The sequence below is a fragment of the Lissotriton vulgaris genome, chromosome 7, assembly GCF_964263255.1.
Source record: "Lissotriton vulgaris chromosome 7, aLisVul1.2, whole genome shotgun sequence".
Classification (NCBI taxonomy): domain Eukaryota; kingdom Metazoa; phylum Chordata; class Amphibia; order Caudata; family Salamandridae; genus Lissotriton; species Lissotriton vulgaris.
This window is the reverse complement of record NC_141695.1, coordinates 319,991,519-320,011,503: the sequence shown is the minus strand read 5'-3', so window position 1 is coordinate 320,011,503 and position 19,985 is coordinate 319,991,519. Positions and strand designations below refer to the sequence as shown.

At 47.9% G+C, this 19,985-nt stretch overlaps 1 protein-coding gene across 1 annotated transcript in view; it reads left to right on the top strand.

Moving 5' to 3' along the window:
- The window catches only part of TBC1D17 (TBC1 domain family member 17), a 730,802-nt gene that overhangs the window by 426,914 nt on the left and 283,903 nt on the right, over nt 1–19,985 (top strand). Inside the window, exon 10 of the mRNA XM_086930148.1 lies at nt 2,188–2,282. Within this exon, the coding sequence (XP_086786274.1) occupies nt 2,188–2,282 (95 nt within the window). The remainder of the gene's footprint in view (nt 1–2,187; nt 2,283–19,985) is intronic.

Genomic DNA, 19,985 nt, shown 5'->3' with positions numbered 1-19,985 from the left:
CTGCTCAAGGGAAGTGGGCCTGTCTGGCAGGATAAGATAGGAAGCCAGAAGGCAAGCCGGGAGTAAACTGCATGGTTTCTGTAGCTGCCATCTTTGCTCTAGAAATTCTGAAATCGCACACACGTAGTCCAGAGACAACCATGCACACTGAAAGGCATGAGTATGTTAATGTTCACTTTTAGTACCACAACAATGTTTAATGTCATTAAACATTGGAGGTCGGAAATAGTTTGCTCTTTAGAGTGATTTAAAGGTAAAAACATTTACCTGGTCTTTAGATAAACAGACAATTCTGTTGTCCACTCATCTAGCCTCAAGAATTAAGCTGACATAATCAACAAGCTATTACATGTATGAAACCTGAAGGAAATAGTTCACTTCCCTGGTATGTCGTAGCTGCGTTCATCCATTAGTGGGTCTTTTTGCCTTCAGCACCTCCTTTAACTACACATTGTTTGCGTCAGAGATGGCTCAAGTCCACTTCTCGTTGGAAAATATATTTTCTGATGAGTTGCCATTCATCACATTTAGAAAATTGTTTGGAAATTAAAGGCAGTGCTTGCAGCATGATTTAGGAGCTGCCCTTTTTGTTTAATTACCAATGATTTTCAATGCATACTCTATTAGCAGCATCTTCTACTCACGTTCTTCCAACTTTGTTCCTGTCTAAGCAGAGGGAACTGGTGCCCATGACTGATCAAAAACAACAGTTAATGGACAGAATGCAGAACAATGTCATACATTCACCCCAGTACAGAGATCTGGGCCTAAATCCATCGTGTTTTTGCTCACCATGCCTTTCCAGTGTGAACCCAGCCATATGCAAATCAGTCTTGACCCTGTGCCTCATGGGAACAGTCCAGCCCGAACTGCCAAACCAGGCCCTCCCTGGACTTGAAACGAGCATCCTAGGACCGGTTTCGGTGTTTCACCCCTCTTCAGCCAGGATAGCTTGATTCCAGTGGCATGGAGAGCACGGGTCTCATGTCTGAGCATACCAGTCCCACTCGGGGTGACAAATGCAAAAACAACAGTTGATGGACAGAATGCAGAACAATGTCATAAGTTCACCCCAGTACAGAGATCTGGGCCTAAATCCATCGTTTTTTTGCTCACCATGCCTTTCCAGTGTGAACCCAGCCATATGCAAATCAGTATTGACCCTGTGCCTCATGGGAACAGTCCAGCCCATGCCAGTATTACAAGCTCTGAGAATAAGGGTTGATTTTCTTCTCACTCTCTCTTCAAGTGAAGGACACTCTGGAGCATGGATTCTTATATGTCTTTTAAATTCTATTTATCTCTCATGAAGAACTGCAGAGCTTGAGATAGACTCAAGCCATAGCCCAGGCTATGTTCCCTCAAGTGCATCCATGCTTAAGGCATCAGGGCCATGGCAGCATCAGTGTCCATCCAGTGCCATATTTTGCAGGATGTAATATATAGAGCATATACTTACACTGCTCCTTCTGTATTCTGTAAACATGTCAGTCCTGTCTTTGCTCTAGGTTCCAGCCCTTTAGTCAAAACCTTTTGAAAAGATTGGTTGGGTATATGTTTGGCGTCAGTCCAATGCTTCCAGCTAGAAAGAGTTTCACATGCTTCGAAACCTTCCCACTTTTCTGCATAAAGGCAAATTGAGTGTGTACAAATTACTTAACTTAGTGACCATAATCTGTGGTTTTGAATCTTCCCAAGTACTTTTCTATCATATCTGAGATATGGGAAGCAAGAAGGCACATAAGGAACAGGTGTTGCTGTTCTTTGCGGGTGGAAATTATCCTATACCCCTGGATGAGTGAGGACTAAGGACTGGGTATACACAGTTAACCTAGGTAAGTAACTTGCACTTTAAAGTCTAAAGCCCAGGGTACTCATCCTAACTGTGACTGATATTTATAGTAAGAATATTACTCTATTAAGGAAAAATGTGCAGAAGAGCTAATGTTACAGGTACACCATCCTTCCTTTCTTAAAAATACTGTTCAGCATGTAGATAATTGTCTTACCGATAATTCCAAGCTATTGTATTGAAACTTGACAGTGATAAGTTGCCAATATATAATAAAATAGCAGTTTGTCTTCATTTAAATAAACATATTGTCGTAAGGATTCAGCAGCGTTAGTATGGTGAAATCTGTTGATGCAGGATGCGAGTAAGAAATCTAACTTTTTTCTTTTATCCAGGGATGAATATTTCCGGATGAAGCTCCAGTGGAAATCGGTAACCGAGGACCAGGAGAGACGGAACTCTCTGCTTAGAGGATACCGGAGTTTGATCGGTTAGTTAAAAGAAGACCTATTTACTTAATTGGAATGGGGGTTATTGACACTGGGAACAGCTGGTGAAGAGGAGAAGTCAAAATGTATGATCTTCTAATTTCTTTTCTCTTTAGATACAAAAGAGAGACATTTTCCAAGTCTGTGTATGTCTACCTTTGTCTAGATAAAGAATTCAGAGAGAGGAATCCAGTCTCTTTGTATTGAGAGTTTTCTTCTTCATACTTGCGCAGTGTAGTGAGTTCCCTGAATTTAGTGATACCTTCAATTTACAGTGGAAGGTATTCATGTAGTTTGGGGAAACTTGAAATGAGTAAGTCACCCTACATTTTTATTTCTTGACTAAGAGACCTTAAAGAGAGCCCATTCTCTGTGTGCGGGAATGTGTACCCCTGGAATACATTCAGCTACCTATGAAAGATCCATTGTCCATTCTCTAAAGACCCAAGTATCTGTCTATAGGTATCAAAGTATCAACCTGGCCTGGCAGTTCAGGCTTGACTGTTTCCATGGGAAACAGGGTCAAGACAGATCTGCATATGGCTGGGTCTGAAATGTATGGTGAGCACAAAAAACAATGGATTTAGGCCCAGATCTCTGTACTGGGGTGAATGTTTGACATTGTGCAGCATTCTGTCCATCAATTGTTCTTTTTGCATTTGTCACCACGATTGGGACGGGTATGCACAGACATGGGTACCTTGCTCTCCATGCCACTGGAGTCAAGCTAGCCTGGCTGATGAGGCTGATGCCCAGAAGCCAGCCCCAGGATACCTTTTTCCAGGAAAGACCTGGCTTAGCAGTTTGGGCTGGATGTTTTCCATGGGGAACAGGGTCAAGACTGATTTGCATATGGCTGGGTCTGAACTGGAATGGCATGGGAAACAAAAAAACGTTGGATTTAGGCCCAGATCTCTGTACTTGGGTGAATGTTCGACATTGTGCAGCATTCTGTCCATCAATTGATCTTTTTGCAAGTATCATTGACAGCACTGAATTTAGATTAGGAAATAGAAAATAATTAAAAAAAACATTTGTGTATGTTTTTTTTAAAGCATGGACAGAAATAGACCTCAACTAGCTGTTGACAAAGATATGACATCTGTGCATAGTAGTGGCAGCAAAAGTGTGAAATCCATAGACCATAGTGAACATTTTAAAGGCGCAAGAAACCGATATCTGTGGCTTTGTTGCAATCTGAAATATTGAACTTTAGCACAATCTGAAATCCAAATGTCCAAAAGTGCAAAACCTGGGTCCTTGCAAGCTTCCTCCAGAGTTGAGGCAGATTAGATCCTGGCTTCATTTATTCTTGAGGTCGAGCCTAGCGGCAGCGCGCATGCGCTACTCACTCTGCGAGGCACGCTGTAGTCGAGCATGCTCTGAAAGCCTTGATTACTCACCTTCCATATTTTTTCAATGGCTGGTGTCATTGTCCTTGGGAAACACTGGCTTCTGATTCATTATGAGGCTTCTAAGTTCCGCCTTGGTACCGCCCTGTCTCCATTTATTGCCGCCCATAAGGACTGGACCTTTTACTTCGCTCCTAACACAACATGCTTTATTTGGTGGGTGAGCACTATTTAGTTTATTGAAAATGGCGGCTGCTTTTTTGTTGTAGGTGCATGCTGAGCGTGGCGCCTGCTTTAGGGACACCGCGCTCAGTGTACATTTTTTGTTTTTTTAAGTTTGAAGTTGAGCGCTGTGCCAACTTCAGGGACACCGCGCTCTGTTTATTTTGTATTTTTTTTACTTTGATTCAGAGCGCGGCGCCCACTTCAGGGACACTGCGCTCTGTTTTTTTTATATGGCCCGCAATGGTCCCTTCCATATACATCACGTGCAATCTACAAAACAAAGCCCAAGCTGATCCGTGCTGTTGCCACGCAATGGGTCTGCGTCCAGCGCACGAAGAATCTCGCACTAAGGAACTAGCTCATTTCCGTCACTATATGAATGGTGCTGAGTATTTCTCTTGTGTGACACACGAAAATCACAGCATGCTCTAGCAGGGCCAGACAGTGAATCATCACCTCATGGCAGAAATCAGCGCTGGCTGTGGCCCACCCATGCCCGGGGGAAAGAAGCCTGCCAAGGCGTGGGAGAGCAGGAGGGAGGATTTTCCCGGGCAGGGCTCGCCATGTGGTAATCTAGAGATTTGCTACCATAGATTCTGTCACCCACTGGAGCATGCGTTCCTGTTGAGTGCAGCTGTTTTGCAGCGTGAATCTTTCTGGAATCTCTCTGCTGTGCCTTAATTCTGTGGTCTAGTGGTTGGGTCCGGATTCGTAGTATTTTTTCAGTTTTTGTTGTTGTTTTTTTTCATATACCAGATGGGCGTCGACGTCTCACCACTTGGTGTCCTCCCGTGACGTTGGCGGTTTCCCCCCGGAAGCTCCCACCTTTGGGTGCCATCTTCAGATTCTTTTTTCGCCGTTGGGTCTGGTTCGTCACTTAGAGGTTCCAGAGTTTTTGGAAAGAAGAGGTGAAAATACAGCAGAAAACCACCGAAAAATTGGAGAATACATCTTGCAATCAAGAGCACAGAACCGGGACGACGAAGAAGGAGAGGAAGATCAAACACATCTACATCCAACGGAGAATGCGCATTCAGGGGGACCCCTGAGGGCAGGAATGGACAAAACACCTTTCAAATTCTGCCATAATTGCCATCACAAGTACACGCAGAAGGACCAGCACTCGGTTTGCAACCTCTGCCTGCCAATCGACTATGAAAGCCTGCTCGGCATTCACCCCGAAGACCCTCAGATTAAGGGAAAGACATAGGAGAGCCAACTACAACATGCAGGGCCAAGGACAACCTCCGTCGCTCTGGGACTTGGGCCTCTCCAGTGGAGAAGAGGGATAATATCGCTGAGGGACCTGAGGACTGCACAGTCATAGAGACCGATATGAAGACAAAGGAGGTAAGAGAGACGTCGACCCCATAAACCCCGACAGACTCTCGAAAATCTGAGTCAAAGTCCTCTAAAGAAGCACTGGCAACGAAGCAATCGACAGCCACAGCTGCGTCCAAGGACTAACAGCCCAGCGGATCCTTCGAAAAGGACTCCCAGCCGCGAAAACCCAAGACAAACCTAGGTCGTCAAAGCACGTTCCCGAAAAAGGACGCTCGACACCGAAGGAAAAAGAGCCAAAGACAACTTCAACGTTGACATCAACAACATCGAAGAGAACTGCCGAAACACTTGACGCCGAACAGGCCACCGAGATGGAGAGGAAGAACAGAAGGCTCGAGGCCGAAATGGACAGTATACTCCAGAAAAAGAATGATTTCGATGAACGGATGAGCAGAGACACCGTCCCTTCGAAACCCACGACGATTGTCGAAGTAGAAGTCGAAGATTCGTTTGACGCCGAAGATCCTGCTGAAAACTCCGGAACCTGCAGATCAGCAGGATGAGGAAGGCCTGGATTACTACGAGGGAGCAGGCGAGGAAGACCAACAAACCAGTTTTTGGTCGGCATCCTCAGTGGTGCAGGACCTGGATTGGCAGGACCTCGACGCCGAAAACCCGGAAGAGGCCGTGGAAACATATCCTTCGAGGCCTTCGCCGACAGACGACATAGGCATCTATAACATGGTCATCAGGTATGCAGCTGCAACATATGGGGTGAAATCAAAGGCCTGCTCCCCACTCAAACTAGGAGCCAATTCCTGCCCATGCTCCCAGGGCAGGGAAGCATTCAAGGAGCCATCGACCTGCATGCCGGTCACACCTAGGACAGAGAAAAAGTATAAACATTCCTCTAAGGACCCACCATACATCCAGGAATCCGTCCCAGCTTATTCCATTTTTGCTTCAACAGCCAGAAAGAGGGCCAACATTCCCACAAACTCAGGGCCACCCCCAGACAAAGAAAGTAAGAGGATAGACCTCACAGGAAGAAAAATAGAGAGTAATGCAGCTATTCACTGGGACTGGCACATTGCTAACTCTAATGCCCTACTAAACAGGCATACGTACCAGCATTGGGAGGAGGTCGGGCAGCTACTCAAACACCTCCCTAAACAATACCAGCAGAGAGCAGAACACCTGGTGGAGGAAGGCAAAAACATGGCAAACTCCTGCCTCAAATCAGCCCTGGATGCGGCAGACACATCCAGCAGACTCATGGGATAACAGAGAGGAGGCATGCCTGGCTCAGGATTTCAGGTTTCAAGCCGGAAGTCCAGAATAACATTCTAAACACACCCTTCAATGGGGAAACGCTGTTTCGGGCGCCAGTAGATGAGAAACTGATGCAGCTCAAGAAAGAAAATTAAACTGCAAGGTCAATGGGAGCGCTACAGTTCAGAGGTATGAGAAGGAGCACCTCCTCAAGGAGACCAAACGGCAGAGGAGGAAACCAGCCGAGAATGTCCCACCAAACCTTCCAACAAACCTACCAGGGCAACAACCAAGCGCTGCACCGTACGTGCCCACCCACACAACACCTCTACAGGAGCGGCATAACAAAGGACTCAAACAACAATTACACACGCACAGAAAAGAGATCAATCAATCAATCAATCATTGCATTTATATAGCGCACTACTCACCCGGAGGGTCTCAACGCGCTTCGGGAGGGGGGGTCCGCTACTGCTCGAACAGCCAGGTCTTGAGCTGCTTCCTGAAGGCGAGGTGGTCTTGGGTCAGGCGGAGGTGGGTCGGGAAGGAGTTCCAGGTCTTGGCGGCCAGGTGGGAGAAGGATCTTCCTCCTATTGTGGCTCTTCGGATGCGAGGGACGGCGGCGATCGCTTGGCTGGTTGATCGGAGGTGGCGTGTGGGAGCGTAGAAGTTGAGGCGGCTGTTGAGGTAACTCGGGCCTTGGTCGTGTAGGGCTTTGTGTGCATGGGTGAGGAGACGGAAGGTGATTCTCTTGTTGACGGGGAGCCAGTGCAGGTCTCTCAGATGTCCGGAGATGTGGCTGCGTCGGGGGATGTCGAGGATGAGTCTGGCTGAGGCGTTCTGGATACCGTGGAGTCTCTTCTGGAGCTTGGCGGTGGTTCCGGCGTAGAGGGCGTTGCCGTAGTCCAGGCGGCTGGTGACGAGGGCCTGGGTGACCGTCTTCCTGGTCTCGGTGGGGATCCACCGGAAGATCTTGCGTAGCATGCGCAGGATGTTGAAACAGGACGAGGAGACGGCGTTGACTTGTCTGGTCATGGAGAGGGAGGAGTCCAGGATGAAGCTCAGGTTGCGTGCGTGGTCTGTTGGTTTGGGTGCAGCGCCCAGGGCGGGGGGCCAACCAGAAGTCGTCCCAGGCGGAGGGTGAGGGGCCCAGGATGAGGACTTCCGTCTTGTCTGAGTTCAGTTTCAGGCGGCTGGTCATCATCCATTCGGCTACGCGTTTCATCCCTTCGCGTAGGTCGGCTCTGGCGGTGGCGGGGTCGTTGGTCAGGGAGAGGATCAGCTGTGTGTCGTCGGCGTAGGAGATGATGTTGAGGTTGTGTTGGCGTGCGATGGCCGCCAGGGGGCTCATGTAGACATTGAAGAGGGTGGGGCTGAGCGAGGAGCCCTGAGGGATGCCGCAGATGACTTCCGTGGCTTCTGATCTGAACGGTGGTAGGCGGACTCTCTGGGTCCTTCCGGCGAGGAAGGAGACGATCCACTCCAGTGCCTTCTCCTGGATTCCGACGTTGCTGAGGCGCTCCACTAGGGTGCGGTGGCAGACGGTGTCGAATGCCGCGGAGAGGTCCAGCAGGATGAGGGCCGCTGTCTCTCCGTTGTCAAGCAGGGCACGGATGTCATCGGTGGCAGCGATGAGGGCGGTCTCGGTGCTGGGGTTGGCCCTGAAGCCCAACTGGGAGGGGTCGAGGGATCCGTTCGTCTCGAGGAAGGCGGCCAGCTGCTTGTTGACTGTCTTCTCGATGACTTTGGCTGGAAACGGAAGGAGCGAGATGGGGCGGTAGTTCTTGAGTTCGGTGGGGTCCGCTGTTGGTTTCTTTAGTAGAGTGCTGAGTTCGGCGTGCTTCCAGCTCTCAGGGAAGGTGGCGGTGTCTAAGGAGGTGTTGATGATGTCCTTCAGGTGTGGTGCGATGACAGCGTCGGCCTTGTTGAAGACGTGGTGAGGGCAGGGGTCGGTAGGAGATCCGGAGTGGATGGAGTTCATCATGCGGATGGTGTCTTCGGTGTTGGTTGGGGACCAGGCGCTGAGGGTGGTGGTGGGGGGCGTTGGTGCGGTCGTGGGGAGCGTTGGTTGTGTGCTGAAGCTGTTGTGTATGTCAGCGATCTTGTTGTGGAAGTCGGAGGCGAGGGAGTTGCAGAGGTCTTGCGATGGGGTGATGTAGTTGATTCCGGCGTTGGGGTTGGAGAGCTCTTTCACGATGTTGAAGAGTTCCTTGCTGTTGTGTGCGTTGTGGTCCAGTCGTTCCTTGAATGCTGTTTTCTTGGTGGCGCGAATCAGTTGATGGTGCTTTCGGATGGCGAGCTTGAGGGTAGGCATGTTGTCCGGTGTTGGGTCTCTTCTCCAGGCTCTCTCGAGGGCTCGGCAGTTCTTCTTGGAGCTCTTGAGTTCGTCGGTGAACCATGGGGCCTTCTTGCTGCCGGGTCTGCTGGGCGGGGTCCTCAGTGGGGCGAGGTCGTCTGCGCAGCTGCTGATCCACTTCGTGAGGTTGTCGGCGGCCTGGCTGTGGTTCGCTGAGCTGGCGGGAGGGTGCTGGCTCAGGGATGCGGCGAGTTGGTCGGCCGTGAACTTGTTCCAGCTTCTTCGTGCAACCTGTTGCTGGTGGTGGTGGGCCGTGGTCCTTCTGAAGCTGAAGTGGACGCAGCTGTGGTCCGTCCAGTGGAGTCCGGTGGCGTGGCTGAAGGTGATGTCTTTGCTGGATGAGAAGACGGCGTCGAGTGTGTGTCCGGCGAGGTGGGTGGGGGTGGTCACCAGCTGCTTGAGTCCGAGGTTGGCGAGGTTGTCAAGCAGGGAGGTGGTGTTGCGGTCGTTGTTGTTCTCCAGGTGGAAGTTGAGGTCCCCGAGGAGGATGTAGTCGGTGGAGGGGAGGGCGTGCGGGCTGATGAAGTCGGCGATGTCTTCGTTGAATTGAGTGCGTGGTCCCGGGGGTCGGTAGATCAGGGTACCTCTGAGGGTGGTCTTGGGGTTGGTGTGGATCTGGAAGTGCAGGTGTTCGGCGGTAGTCAGGGTGTCGTCGGTGTTGGTCGTGATGCGGATGGTGTTCCTGTGGATGATGGCGATGCCTCCTCCAGTCTGGTTGTCGCGGTCTCTCCGGGTGATCTTGTAGCCCTCTGGGATGGCGATGGCGATGTCGGGTGCTGAGGAGGCGTTCATCCAGGTTTCCGTGAGGAAGGCAACGTCAGGAGCTGTGGTGTCGAGGAGGTTCCAGAGTTGGACGGCGTGTCTGTGGACGGAGCGGGTGTTGAGCAGGATGCACTTGAGGTGGTTGCTGCTGGTGCTCAGCTTGGCGGGTGCTGGTGTAGTGCAGGTCCGGGTGCAGGCGAACTTGCAGGAGCGGCAGCTGAAGGGTCCGTGGGTGCGTCTCGGGGTGGCTCGGTAGCATCCCGGGATTCGGCCGGTGTTGAGTGCGTTGAGGGGGGCGGCGTCGTACGTCTGGCGGGTGGGCTGGGGTCCGCGGGGGCCAGGGGTTCAGGTGCTGGGCGCGGTCCAGGCGCGGACGGGCGCAGACGGGCTTACCTTTGGCGCGCCCGCTGCGCGTTTGCCACTCTGCCATAATTGGAGAGTGGGGGGGTGGAGCGTGGGAGGAGCATCTGGGAGGCGGGAGTGGGGCGGCGAATGGGTGGGTGACACAGGGGAGTGGGCGGGCCGCAGGGGGGCAGCGGCGGGGAGGTGGCGGGAAAACGCGGCAGGGGCTGGCCTCAGCAGGGGGCCGGGGGACAACGGGGGGAGAGGCTGTAAAAAGGAAGCTGGTAGCGACGGGGAAAAACACAGGCAGAGAAGCCTAAACAAACGGAGACACGGCGGCGCTCAGTGGCAGGGGGAGGAAGGAGCAGGCAGCGCAGGCGGGGCACAGCTAGGAGCAGCGGCCGGGGACCAGGGGCACCGCTGGAGCCAGGGAGCAGCGAACGGGCCTGGAGCAGCAAACGGGCAGTGGCGGCCCTTGGCAGCAGCGGTGGCACACTAAGCTCTCACCAGGAGGAGTGAGCTCGGTGCGTGGGGTGACCGGCCCTGAGGCTCAGTGGTCACTGCTCACCACCGGGTCTCCTCCACCCTATAAGGTCCAGTGGGTGGGAGGAGCAGCTGGGAGGCGGGAGCGGGCGGCGAATGGGTGGGCGACACAGGGGAGTGGGCGGGGCCGCAGGGGGGCAGCGGCGGGGAGGTGGCGGGAAAACGCGGCAGGGGCTGGCCTCAGCAGGGGGCCGGGGACAACGGGGGAAGAGGCTGTAAAAAGGAAGCAGGTAGCGGCGGGGAAAAACACAGGCAGAGAAGCCTAAACAAACGGAGACACGGTGGCGCTCAGTGGCAGGGGGAGGAAGGAGCAGGCAGCGCAGGCGGGGCACAGCTAGGAGCAGCGGCCGGGGACCAGGGGCACCGCTGGAGCCGGGGAGCAGCGAACGGGCCTGGAGCACGCCTGGAGCAGCAAACGGGCATTGGCGGCCCTTGGCAGCAGCGGGGGCACACTAAGCTCTCACCAGGAGGAGTGAGCTCGGTGCGTGGGGTGACCGGCCCTGAGGGACAGTGGTCAGCGAACATGTAACACCAGTAGTAGGCAGACTAAGACACTTCTTCCAGGAGTAGAAGGAAATAACAACAGACAAAATTATACTGAACATCATACAGTACGGATACTCTATAGAACTGGAAAAGAAGCCACCAAACAGGAGACCAAAAAGCAAGACGCGATCTGCAAAAGAACTTGCACTCCTCCTACAGGAAGCACAAGAACTCCTCCACAAGGATGCGATCGAAAGAGTACCGCTCAAAGAAAGAAACAAGTGTACTCAAACTACTTCCTCATACCAAAGGTGGACAAAACGTTAAGACCCATCCTGGACCTACGGTTCCTAAACAAATACATTAAGACGCAAAAATTCAAAATGACATCCATACAGGAGGTTATCCCTCAGATAAGGAACGGAGATTTTATGTCCACCATAGACCTCAAAGACGCCTACCTACACATTCCCATGAACAGGCAACACAATCATCTACTGAGATTTGCCATCAACAAAGCAAACTACCAATTCATAGCCCTGGCCTTCGGCCAAAAAACCGCACCAAGGGTCTTCACAAAATGCCATTCGGGTAGTGGTTCACCTACAAAGGGAGGGGATTCATGTATACACCTACCTCGACGACTGTTTGATAACGGCAAGTTCCTACAAGCAATACCAACAACATGCACAGCGGGTCACACAGACGCTGACAGAACTGGATTTCTCAATAAACTGGGGGAAATCCTCAATGGAACCAGAACAGGTGAAGATCTTCCTGGGCGCACAGATCAACACCATTCAGAGCTAGGTGTTCCCCAGCAATAAGAGAACGCTTGCCCTGCTAAAGGAGACACATCAATACCGGAAGGGGCAAGCTCTGACAGTGAGGACAGCGAGCAAACTCATGGGGATGATGGCGTCCTGCATACACCTAGTCCTCAATATACGACTCCACATAAGACCATTCCAGGAATGGCTCCAACAACAATTGTCACAAGCTACAGAGAGTTGGGAAGATCTAGTTGTTGTAACGCATGCAGTGCAAGAGGAGAGAGCGTGGTGAAACAGAGAGAACATAACAAGGGGGAAGCCTTTAACACCACCAACCCCAACAGTGACCATCACCACAAACGCATCCCAAATGGGATGGGGTGCACACATGAACCAGCTCATGGTGAGGGGTCTGTGGACTCCAACAAATGCGATCAGACACATCAACTACCTGGAACTAAAGACTGTGTTCCTTGCCCTAAAAGCCTTCCAGAAACAACTGTACAGGCAGAGAGTGTTGTTACAAACCGACAACACCACAACGATGTTCTACATCAACAAACAGGGTGGAACACAATCAGTAGCACTATCCAACCTAGCGCAGGAAAAATAGAGATGGGCCATCCCACTACAAATAGACCTCCTGGCAATACACCTACAAGGAAAGGACAACGTGGAGGCAGACAGGCTCAGCAGACAGACATCAGCATCCCACGAGTGGGAGTTCAATACACTGGAAACGCAAAAGTTATGCAAGAAGTGGTGGACCCCAAAAATAGACCTGTTTGCAACACACTAGAATGCAAAATGCCAATACTTTGCATCCAGACAGCCAGGTGAACAATCCCAGGGAAATGCCCTATGGATAAACTGGTCAAAGACATTTGCCTACGCTTTTCCCCGATACCACTGATACAGTGCTCAGCAAATGCAGAACCAGCAACATGACACTGATTCTGGTAGCACCACAGTGGGCCAGGCAGTCCTGGTTCTCACAAATAGTGGAGATGGCGCAGGGCCCGCCACACAAGTTTGCAAAAAGAAAAGACTTGCTCTCCATGCAAAACGGGGAGGTGCTTCACCCAGAGCCAGAGAGCCTCTGCCTAGCAGCCTGGCTCCTGAAGACGCAGAGCTTGCACACCTAAAACCCCCAGAGAGCACGCTGCAAGTGCTGCGGGAGGCAAGGAGGTCTACCACACGGAGGGTGGCCTCCTTGCCTACCACCTATTCAGTGGTAAAATGGAAACCGTTCACACAGTGGTGCATCAGGGAAAAGCTCCACAAGAAAATCCCCAAGGAATTAACAGTGCTAAAATATTTAACACACTTGCTAAAAGCAAACCTAAGCTGTATCTCGCTGAGAGTACGCCTAGCAGCGATAGTAGCCTAGGGAGACTGGAAAAAGCTTCTTTACATCCCATGTGGTAAAGAGATTCCTGGAAGGGGCTAAAAGAATCCCCCCCACCAAAAGGGATGCCTTCGCCGGCATGGAACCTTAATATAGTTCTAACAGAGCTTATGAAAGCGCCCTTTGAACCTATCCACAAGACCTCACTACAGTTGCTCACAATACAGATAGCCTTTTTGGTAGCAATCACCTCGCTACACAGGGTAAGCGAGCTGCAAGTGCTAACATTACAAGGCCCCCATATTCAAATTCACAATGACAGGGTGGTAATGAGAACAGACTCATACTTTATGCCAAAGGTGGTGTCAAAGTTCCACATGAACCAAACAATACAGATACCAAGTTTCTTTCAGAAACCATCCACAAGCGTGGAAAGAGCACTCCACACTCTGGACGCTTGAAGGGCAGTAATGCATTACATTGAGAGAACTAAAGATCACAGGAAAACAAAGCAGTTCTTTGGGTCCTTCGCAAGCAGTTTCCTGGGAAGACCAGTGACAAAGGGCACCATTGCACAATGGATCGCACAAACTATCCAATTCTGCCACAAGCAGGCAGACCAAGAACTACTAGGAGGGGCACAAGCCCACTCTACCAGGAAAAAAGGAGCAACAATAGCCTTCCTAGCAAACACGCCCATCCAAGACATCTGCCTGGTGGCAACATGGGCTTCAGTGCACACGTTCACTAAGCACTACTGCGTGAATATACAGATGAACAAGGAAGCACAAGTAGGTCAAAGAGTGCTTCAAGATATATTCAACAACCAACGCTCATCTTCCACCCAGTGCCACAAACCTAACAAACCGCTACAAAGTCTATGCACATCATAGTGAATCCAGAAAGATTCACTCTGCAAAACAAATAGTTTCTTACCTGTCGTGTAGTTTTGCTGCTTGAAGACTGTCTGGTTTCACTAGCGAACCCACCCACCTCCGCCACAAAGATGAGACAGGAGGAAGAGAGAAAAAAAAGGATAGTTAGAATCATTAAGAAAATAAATTATAGTTCCTTTAAATGAAAAAAGGACTTAAGGAGAATGGAAAAGGATAAAGAAAGATGGCACAAAAACACGAAAAAAAGAATCCAAAGATGGCGCCCAAAGGTGTTAGCTTCCGGGGGAAGCGCGTCAACGTCACGGGAGGACTCAAAATGGTGGAAAAAAAAATACTACGATTCCGGACCCAACCACTAGACCGCAGAATAATGCACAGCATAGTGAATCCAGAAAGTCTTCAAGCTGCAAAACTGCACCGACAGGTAAGAAACTATTCGTTTTAAAATGCAGTATACGCATGGCCACTGGAATTATGTGCCCGAGGAGGGCCAAATTATGTGGCAGGGTTAACTGAATACACTGCAAGAAAGGGAAAATAATGCAGCGTAATGCAGCATATTTTGTGATGGTATTACCTCATTATTTTGGAAAAGATTCCATTTTTTTAGTACCACTTTAACTCCCAAATACAATAATAAGCAAATGAAAGGTGACAAGTCATCCTTTGCTAATGGCCTTACAGTGTGTAGGAACACGTGTTGCCATGTTTTTAATAACTTTCAAACCTTTTGTGGTAGAAATGCCTCCGCATATTAGACTGGCTGAGACAGAGATCTTATTTAGGAAACTTCTAAAAACTCACCTTTTCACCCTTTAGGTCGCTCACTTGCCCCTGCTCTCTCTCTCCACAGCGCGGGGACACGCCGAGATGGCGTCACCAGGCGCTTTATAAAATCCTTTATTATTATTTTATTATTAAATACTTTTACTACATTTATTCATACGTAAACTACAACACATCACAATTTCTTGGAATTGTTTGTATATTCAATGTTACTCCCATGAATGGTGATCTATAAATGCACAAAGTAGAAAGTGTATGTTTGTGAATGTTTGAACATGCACACAAGTTAATTTGCTAACTTTATCCTCTTTGATTCGTTGGAGAATTATACTTTTATCTGTGGAGAAACAATTTTGGGGGTGTTAACATTCCTTCCCTACCCTACAATGGATTTATTTGGGTCTCTGACAAGAGTAAATCTGCAACAAAAAAAGGGCTGGTTGGTTGATGTTGCAACAAACTAGCATTACTATTCCTTATGTCTATGGAACCCTGAGTCTGGATAGTTCAAATGAGGTGCCTGTTGGAATATGCTTAAGGCAGTTTCTCCTTCGTCCAAGTTGCGTTTGATTTCATACATTTTGGACTCTGGTTCAAAGGTATGTTATCAACTATACTGAGTGGCCTGTAGACTGCTTTATCACATCAACACAGCCAACCCCCATTTATTCAACAGTTTTATTCATTAAAAAGCTATTTTTAGATAAATGTTTGATGAGGTACCTTTTTAGATCTGGCAAGGTATCAGATCAAATGTGAAAGTTTCGAAAACAGATTGGATTTCAGTTTGGTCACATTAGAATAAGTAAGGTAGCAGGTAGATAGATCTAGTTTGTCTGATTGTGAAGTGGAAAGGAACAATTCATTTTGTGTTTCAGATAAATTTGACTGTGTGGGTTTTGGATAAAGGTAAGAGTGCTACATAAACTTACTCAACAAAAATCTTGGATCAGTATTATCAAACAAGATTCAAATAAACACGACACATTCATTTGTCTTCTTTTCCATAAAGAAGCATATGTTTGATCAAATTTAAAGTCGAATGGATGTTATTTACCCACTTTGACTTGATTCAAGAGTTTTGTTGTTGTTTGTATAATGAAATTTCCAGATATGAATTATATCCCTGGAGAGCCGGGACTATACTCTGATGCTTTTGAAATCACAGCATCTTCTCTGAATATCAAGTTCAGACTATTTGTGACCTTGAGACAATGCAGTGCATCTTTCTTTTTTTTTGTCATCATTTAACCAAAATATGCCCCGAAATCAAAAAGAGGTTTCTCTGACCCTTTCAAACTTTCAAAGGCAAATTGTTACCGGCCTGGTCACCCTCCCAAGGGAGAGAGGGACACCAAGTACCTCCAGAGCCGCAACTTTTACTGTCTGAAATAGTCTCGAACCTTAATCTTGAGATCTTAAAAGACCACTGTTTTCTCTCTTTACAAGAGGGAAAAAACAATCCCATCCTGGGACTCTGTCCAGGGCATATTTGTAATCATTGGACCCAGAAATCATAAATGTAAAGATAAAATATAAATAATAACACCATAAAATGTTTATCCTCCACTCATCAAGATCTAAAAAGACATAGTGGAGAAGTGAAGCTTCTTTCATAGGACGCTATATATATAACTTGCACCTATCTCCACCCAATTATCCCAAATTTCCCAGAATTTAGATTTTCTAGTAAATTTACTGGATTGGTCTAGTGAGGATATCCTCTGAATGGAGTGCATCCATTCTTCTTCTGTGGGTGGATAATCCATTTAATGGGCTAATAGTATCAAGGTAAAAAACAGAGCCTAATAGTTTTTATTTAATGCCCGTCCATCAATCTCCCTCGGTGGTAGCCCAAAAATTACAGATAAAGTTGTTAAATTTATATCCACCCCCATAATATTAGAGATGGTCTTACCCACATTATTCCAGTAAGCATGTATTACTGGGCAACTCCAAAACATATGGACCTCGTTTGCTCTATCTTCTCCACATTTGGGGCACTTCTTGATTTCTCGATTTCCCATTTTCGATAGTCTCTGGGGAGTTCAGTAAGCTTTGTGTACTGTAAAAAGGTGATTCTTTTTTAAAGGGGCAGCATTTACACAAGACCATAGTGAAGACATAGATACTTGCCCAATATTTTCAAGATCTTCATCCGGCAGATCCTTCTTCCACATCTCCATGAATGAGGCCTGCTCCTCTTCCCCATTTTGGACCAGTAGCCAGTACCACTCCGCCACTTTTTTTTTTGTTTGCCGAGAGACTATCCTTAGTGCCAAATTAGAGTTACCTTTCAACTAATTTCTAGATGATTTTGTCCAGCTCAACAGTTGATAATATTTAAATTTTGAGACCCGATTTCCACAGATTGCCAAAAAATGAGGCCCAAATTTTAGAAGAAAGTGCCCAGCTTGATTGGTGAAATCAAAGGTAAGAGCTTTATAAAGGGAAGAGAACATGGACCTTTCCATCATTAATTGCCGGAAATGTTTTAATTGGAATGCACACAGATATAGATACAAATCAGGGGTTGCAATTCCTCCATATTCTTTTCTATTTCCGAGTTTTTTTAGAGCTAATCTCGGGCTCTTATTTCCCCATATAAAACTCAAGAAAAGGCCCTGCACTTTCTTAAACAGAACTTTTGGGAACTCTAAGGGGTTGGTATTAAATAGAAAGGTAAATTTAGGGAGAATTGACACTTCCTTTGTTACTTTCTCAAAGTTAACCTGTGTTATTTTATTGATATTTTGAACTATCTGAATCCCCAGATATCTAATTTCTTATTTTGTATAAATACTTACAAAATCTATATTACATTTCAGTAGTTCTGTCTTTTGTTGATTAAGAAGGTATCCTGAGGCCTTTCCAAAATTTTCTATCTCTGCCCAAATTCCTGTATATGATGTTTCCAGATCACCAGAAAAAATAACAAGATCATCGGCGTATAGCCCGATTTTTTTTCCAATCCGTTATACTCAAAAGGAATAATGTTCCGACAAGTTCTTAATTTACAAGCCAGCGGTTCGATATAGTTATTAAAATGTCCCTCTTCTAATTTGTATTGATCTTGTTAATTTCCCATTGACCAGGATTCTTGCTGAGGGGTTGTTATAGATAGCTTTTATTGCTGCCAGACATGTTTCGCCCAGATCAAAACGCTGTATAACTTTGAACAGGAATGACCAATTAATCCGGTCAAAAGCCTTGGCAGCATCAAATGTCATTACTGCCAAGGGGGTTTTATATGTCTGGGCCATGTCTATAGCTCCGATGAGGTCTTGGACGAATTCACTAAGCTGTCTCCCTTTCATGAACCCTTTTTGATCTACATGTATTAACGAACCCATCACTTTATCCAAACGTTTAGTGAGAATCTGAGTATAATTCTTGTATTCACAATTTAATAGAGAGATAGGCCTATAGGACTCGCATAGTCGTGGATTTTTATTTGGTTTTAAAAGGATTAAAATAGTTGCTTCTTCCCATGATGTAGGGGGGGTGTGGCCTTCTACAAAAGAAGAATTGAATAGTTGCAGAAGAACAGGTGTCAGTTCTTTAAATCTATATGTATAATAAAAACGAATGTATGTCTGTCTATTTGTCCTTTATGCATTATTACTACACCATTCATCCGATTGGCATGAAACTTTGGGAGTACACTCCCGCGAGGATTTCTGGCAAAAAAAAAAAAATGGTTAAAAGTTGTTGAGTACACTCCCGCAAAAGTGTCTGGCAAAAAAAAATTGTTAAATATCGGCCCCCCCGCAGCCCCCGGGCCCTCATAATCTTTCCAATACTGAACGTTTACAGTTTCCGGTGCGCCTCCCTTTTGCAATGACCATCAACAAAGAACAAGGACAATCGCTGCAAGTGTGTGGACTAGATTTGGAGAATCCGTGCTTTTCACATGGACAACTGTATGTGGCCAGTTCACGCGTCGGAAAACCACCTGATTTATTCGTGTACGCAACGTTTACAGTTTCCGGTGCGACTCGCTTTTGCAATGACCATCAGCAAAGCTCAAGGAAATCGCTGCAAGTTTGTGGACTACATTTTGGCAAATCCGTGCTTCTCACATGGACAACTTACGCGTCGGAAAACCTTCTGATTTATTCGTGTACGCACCAGACGGAAAAACAAAAAAAAGTGTATCCACAAGCACTCGAATAAATAAACAGAATTAAAACAACACTTTGAAATGTTTTGCATATTAAAATGAATAAGTTTCAATAAAAATTATACAATGTAAATTGAATGTTATCATAACAAGTTTCCTAAATTTCCTTTCTTCTGAGATCGCAGCAACGTGCGACGGGTAAGCTAGTATACTATAAATTTCATTCGGGATGGAATCGGGGCCTGCTGCTTTTCCTTTTTTTAAGGATCTAATTGCCTGAGTTATTTCTTCCATAGTGATAGGGCAGTTTATGTGTTCTTTTTCTTTTGGTTGCAGCGAAGTGAGGGCCAAGTCTGAAAGAAACTCATCCATAAGGTGTTCATCAATTATCTTCTCTTCTGCATATAATAAAAGCTTCCTCGATTTTAACTTCATCTGAAATTACGTTTCCAGTATCTACACATCTAAGATCCTTTACCCAGTTTCTCGTTTGGTCAGTTTTTGTTTTCCATATGCCGATGACACCCAGCTGGCGGTCACGATCAGCGGGGATGCCGAAGTCGACGCCCCCAGGTTTCAACAAGGACTGCGGGCGGTCGCCAGCTGGATGACGTCCAATTGTCTTCAGCTGAACGCTAGCAAGACCGAGGTCATGGTCTTTGGCAGACAGCCGGAACTGTGGGGAGAGAGATGGTGGCCGGGGGAGTTGGGTCCTGCTCCCATCCCAGTCGCCGAGCTTAAGAACCTCGGGGTCTGGCTGGACCCTTCCCTCACGTTTGTGTGCCACACCAAACGCACGGCTGCATGCTGCTTTGGCATCCTGCGCGGGCTCCGTCCTGTGCTAAAGTTCTTCGATGCCCCTACCAGGCAACTCATGATCCAAGCTACTGTCATCTCCAGGCTGGATTATGCGAGTTCCTTGCTGGCCGGTCTGAATCTGGCAGAGATCGGGCGCTTACAGAGGATTCAGAACGCCGCAGCTAGAGCGGTGGTAGGCCTCCCAAGATTCTGTCCTACTTCCAGTACCCTGCGGTCACTGCATTGGCTTCCGGTGGCCCAGCGGATCCAGTTTAAGGTCCTTTGCGTCGCCTACAAGATTCTGAAGGGGTTCCCGGCAACGATCCTTACGGCCCTCCTGGCCAATTACATCCCAGCGC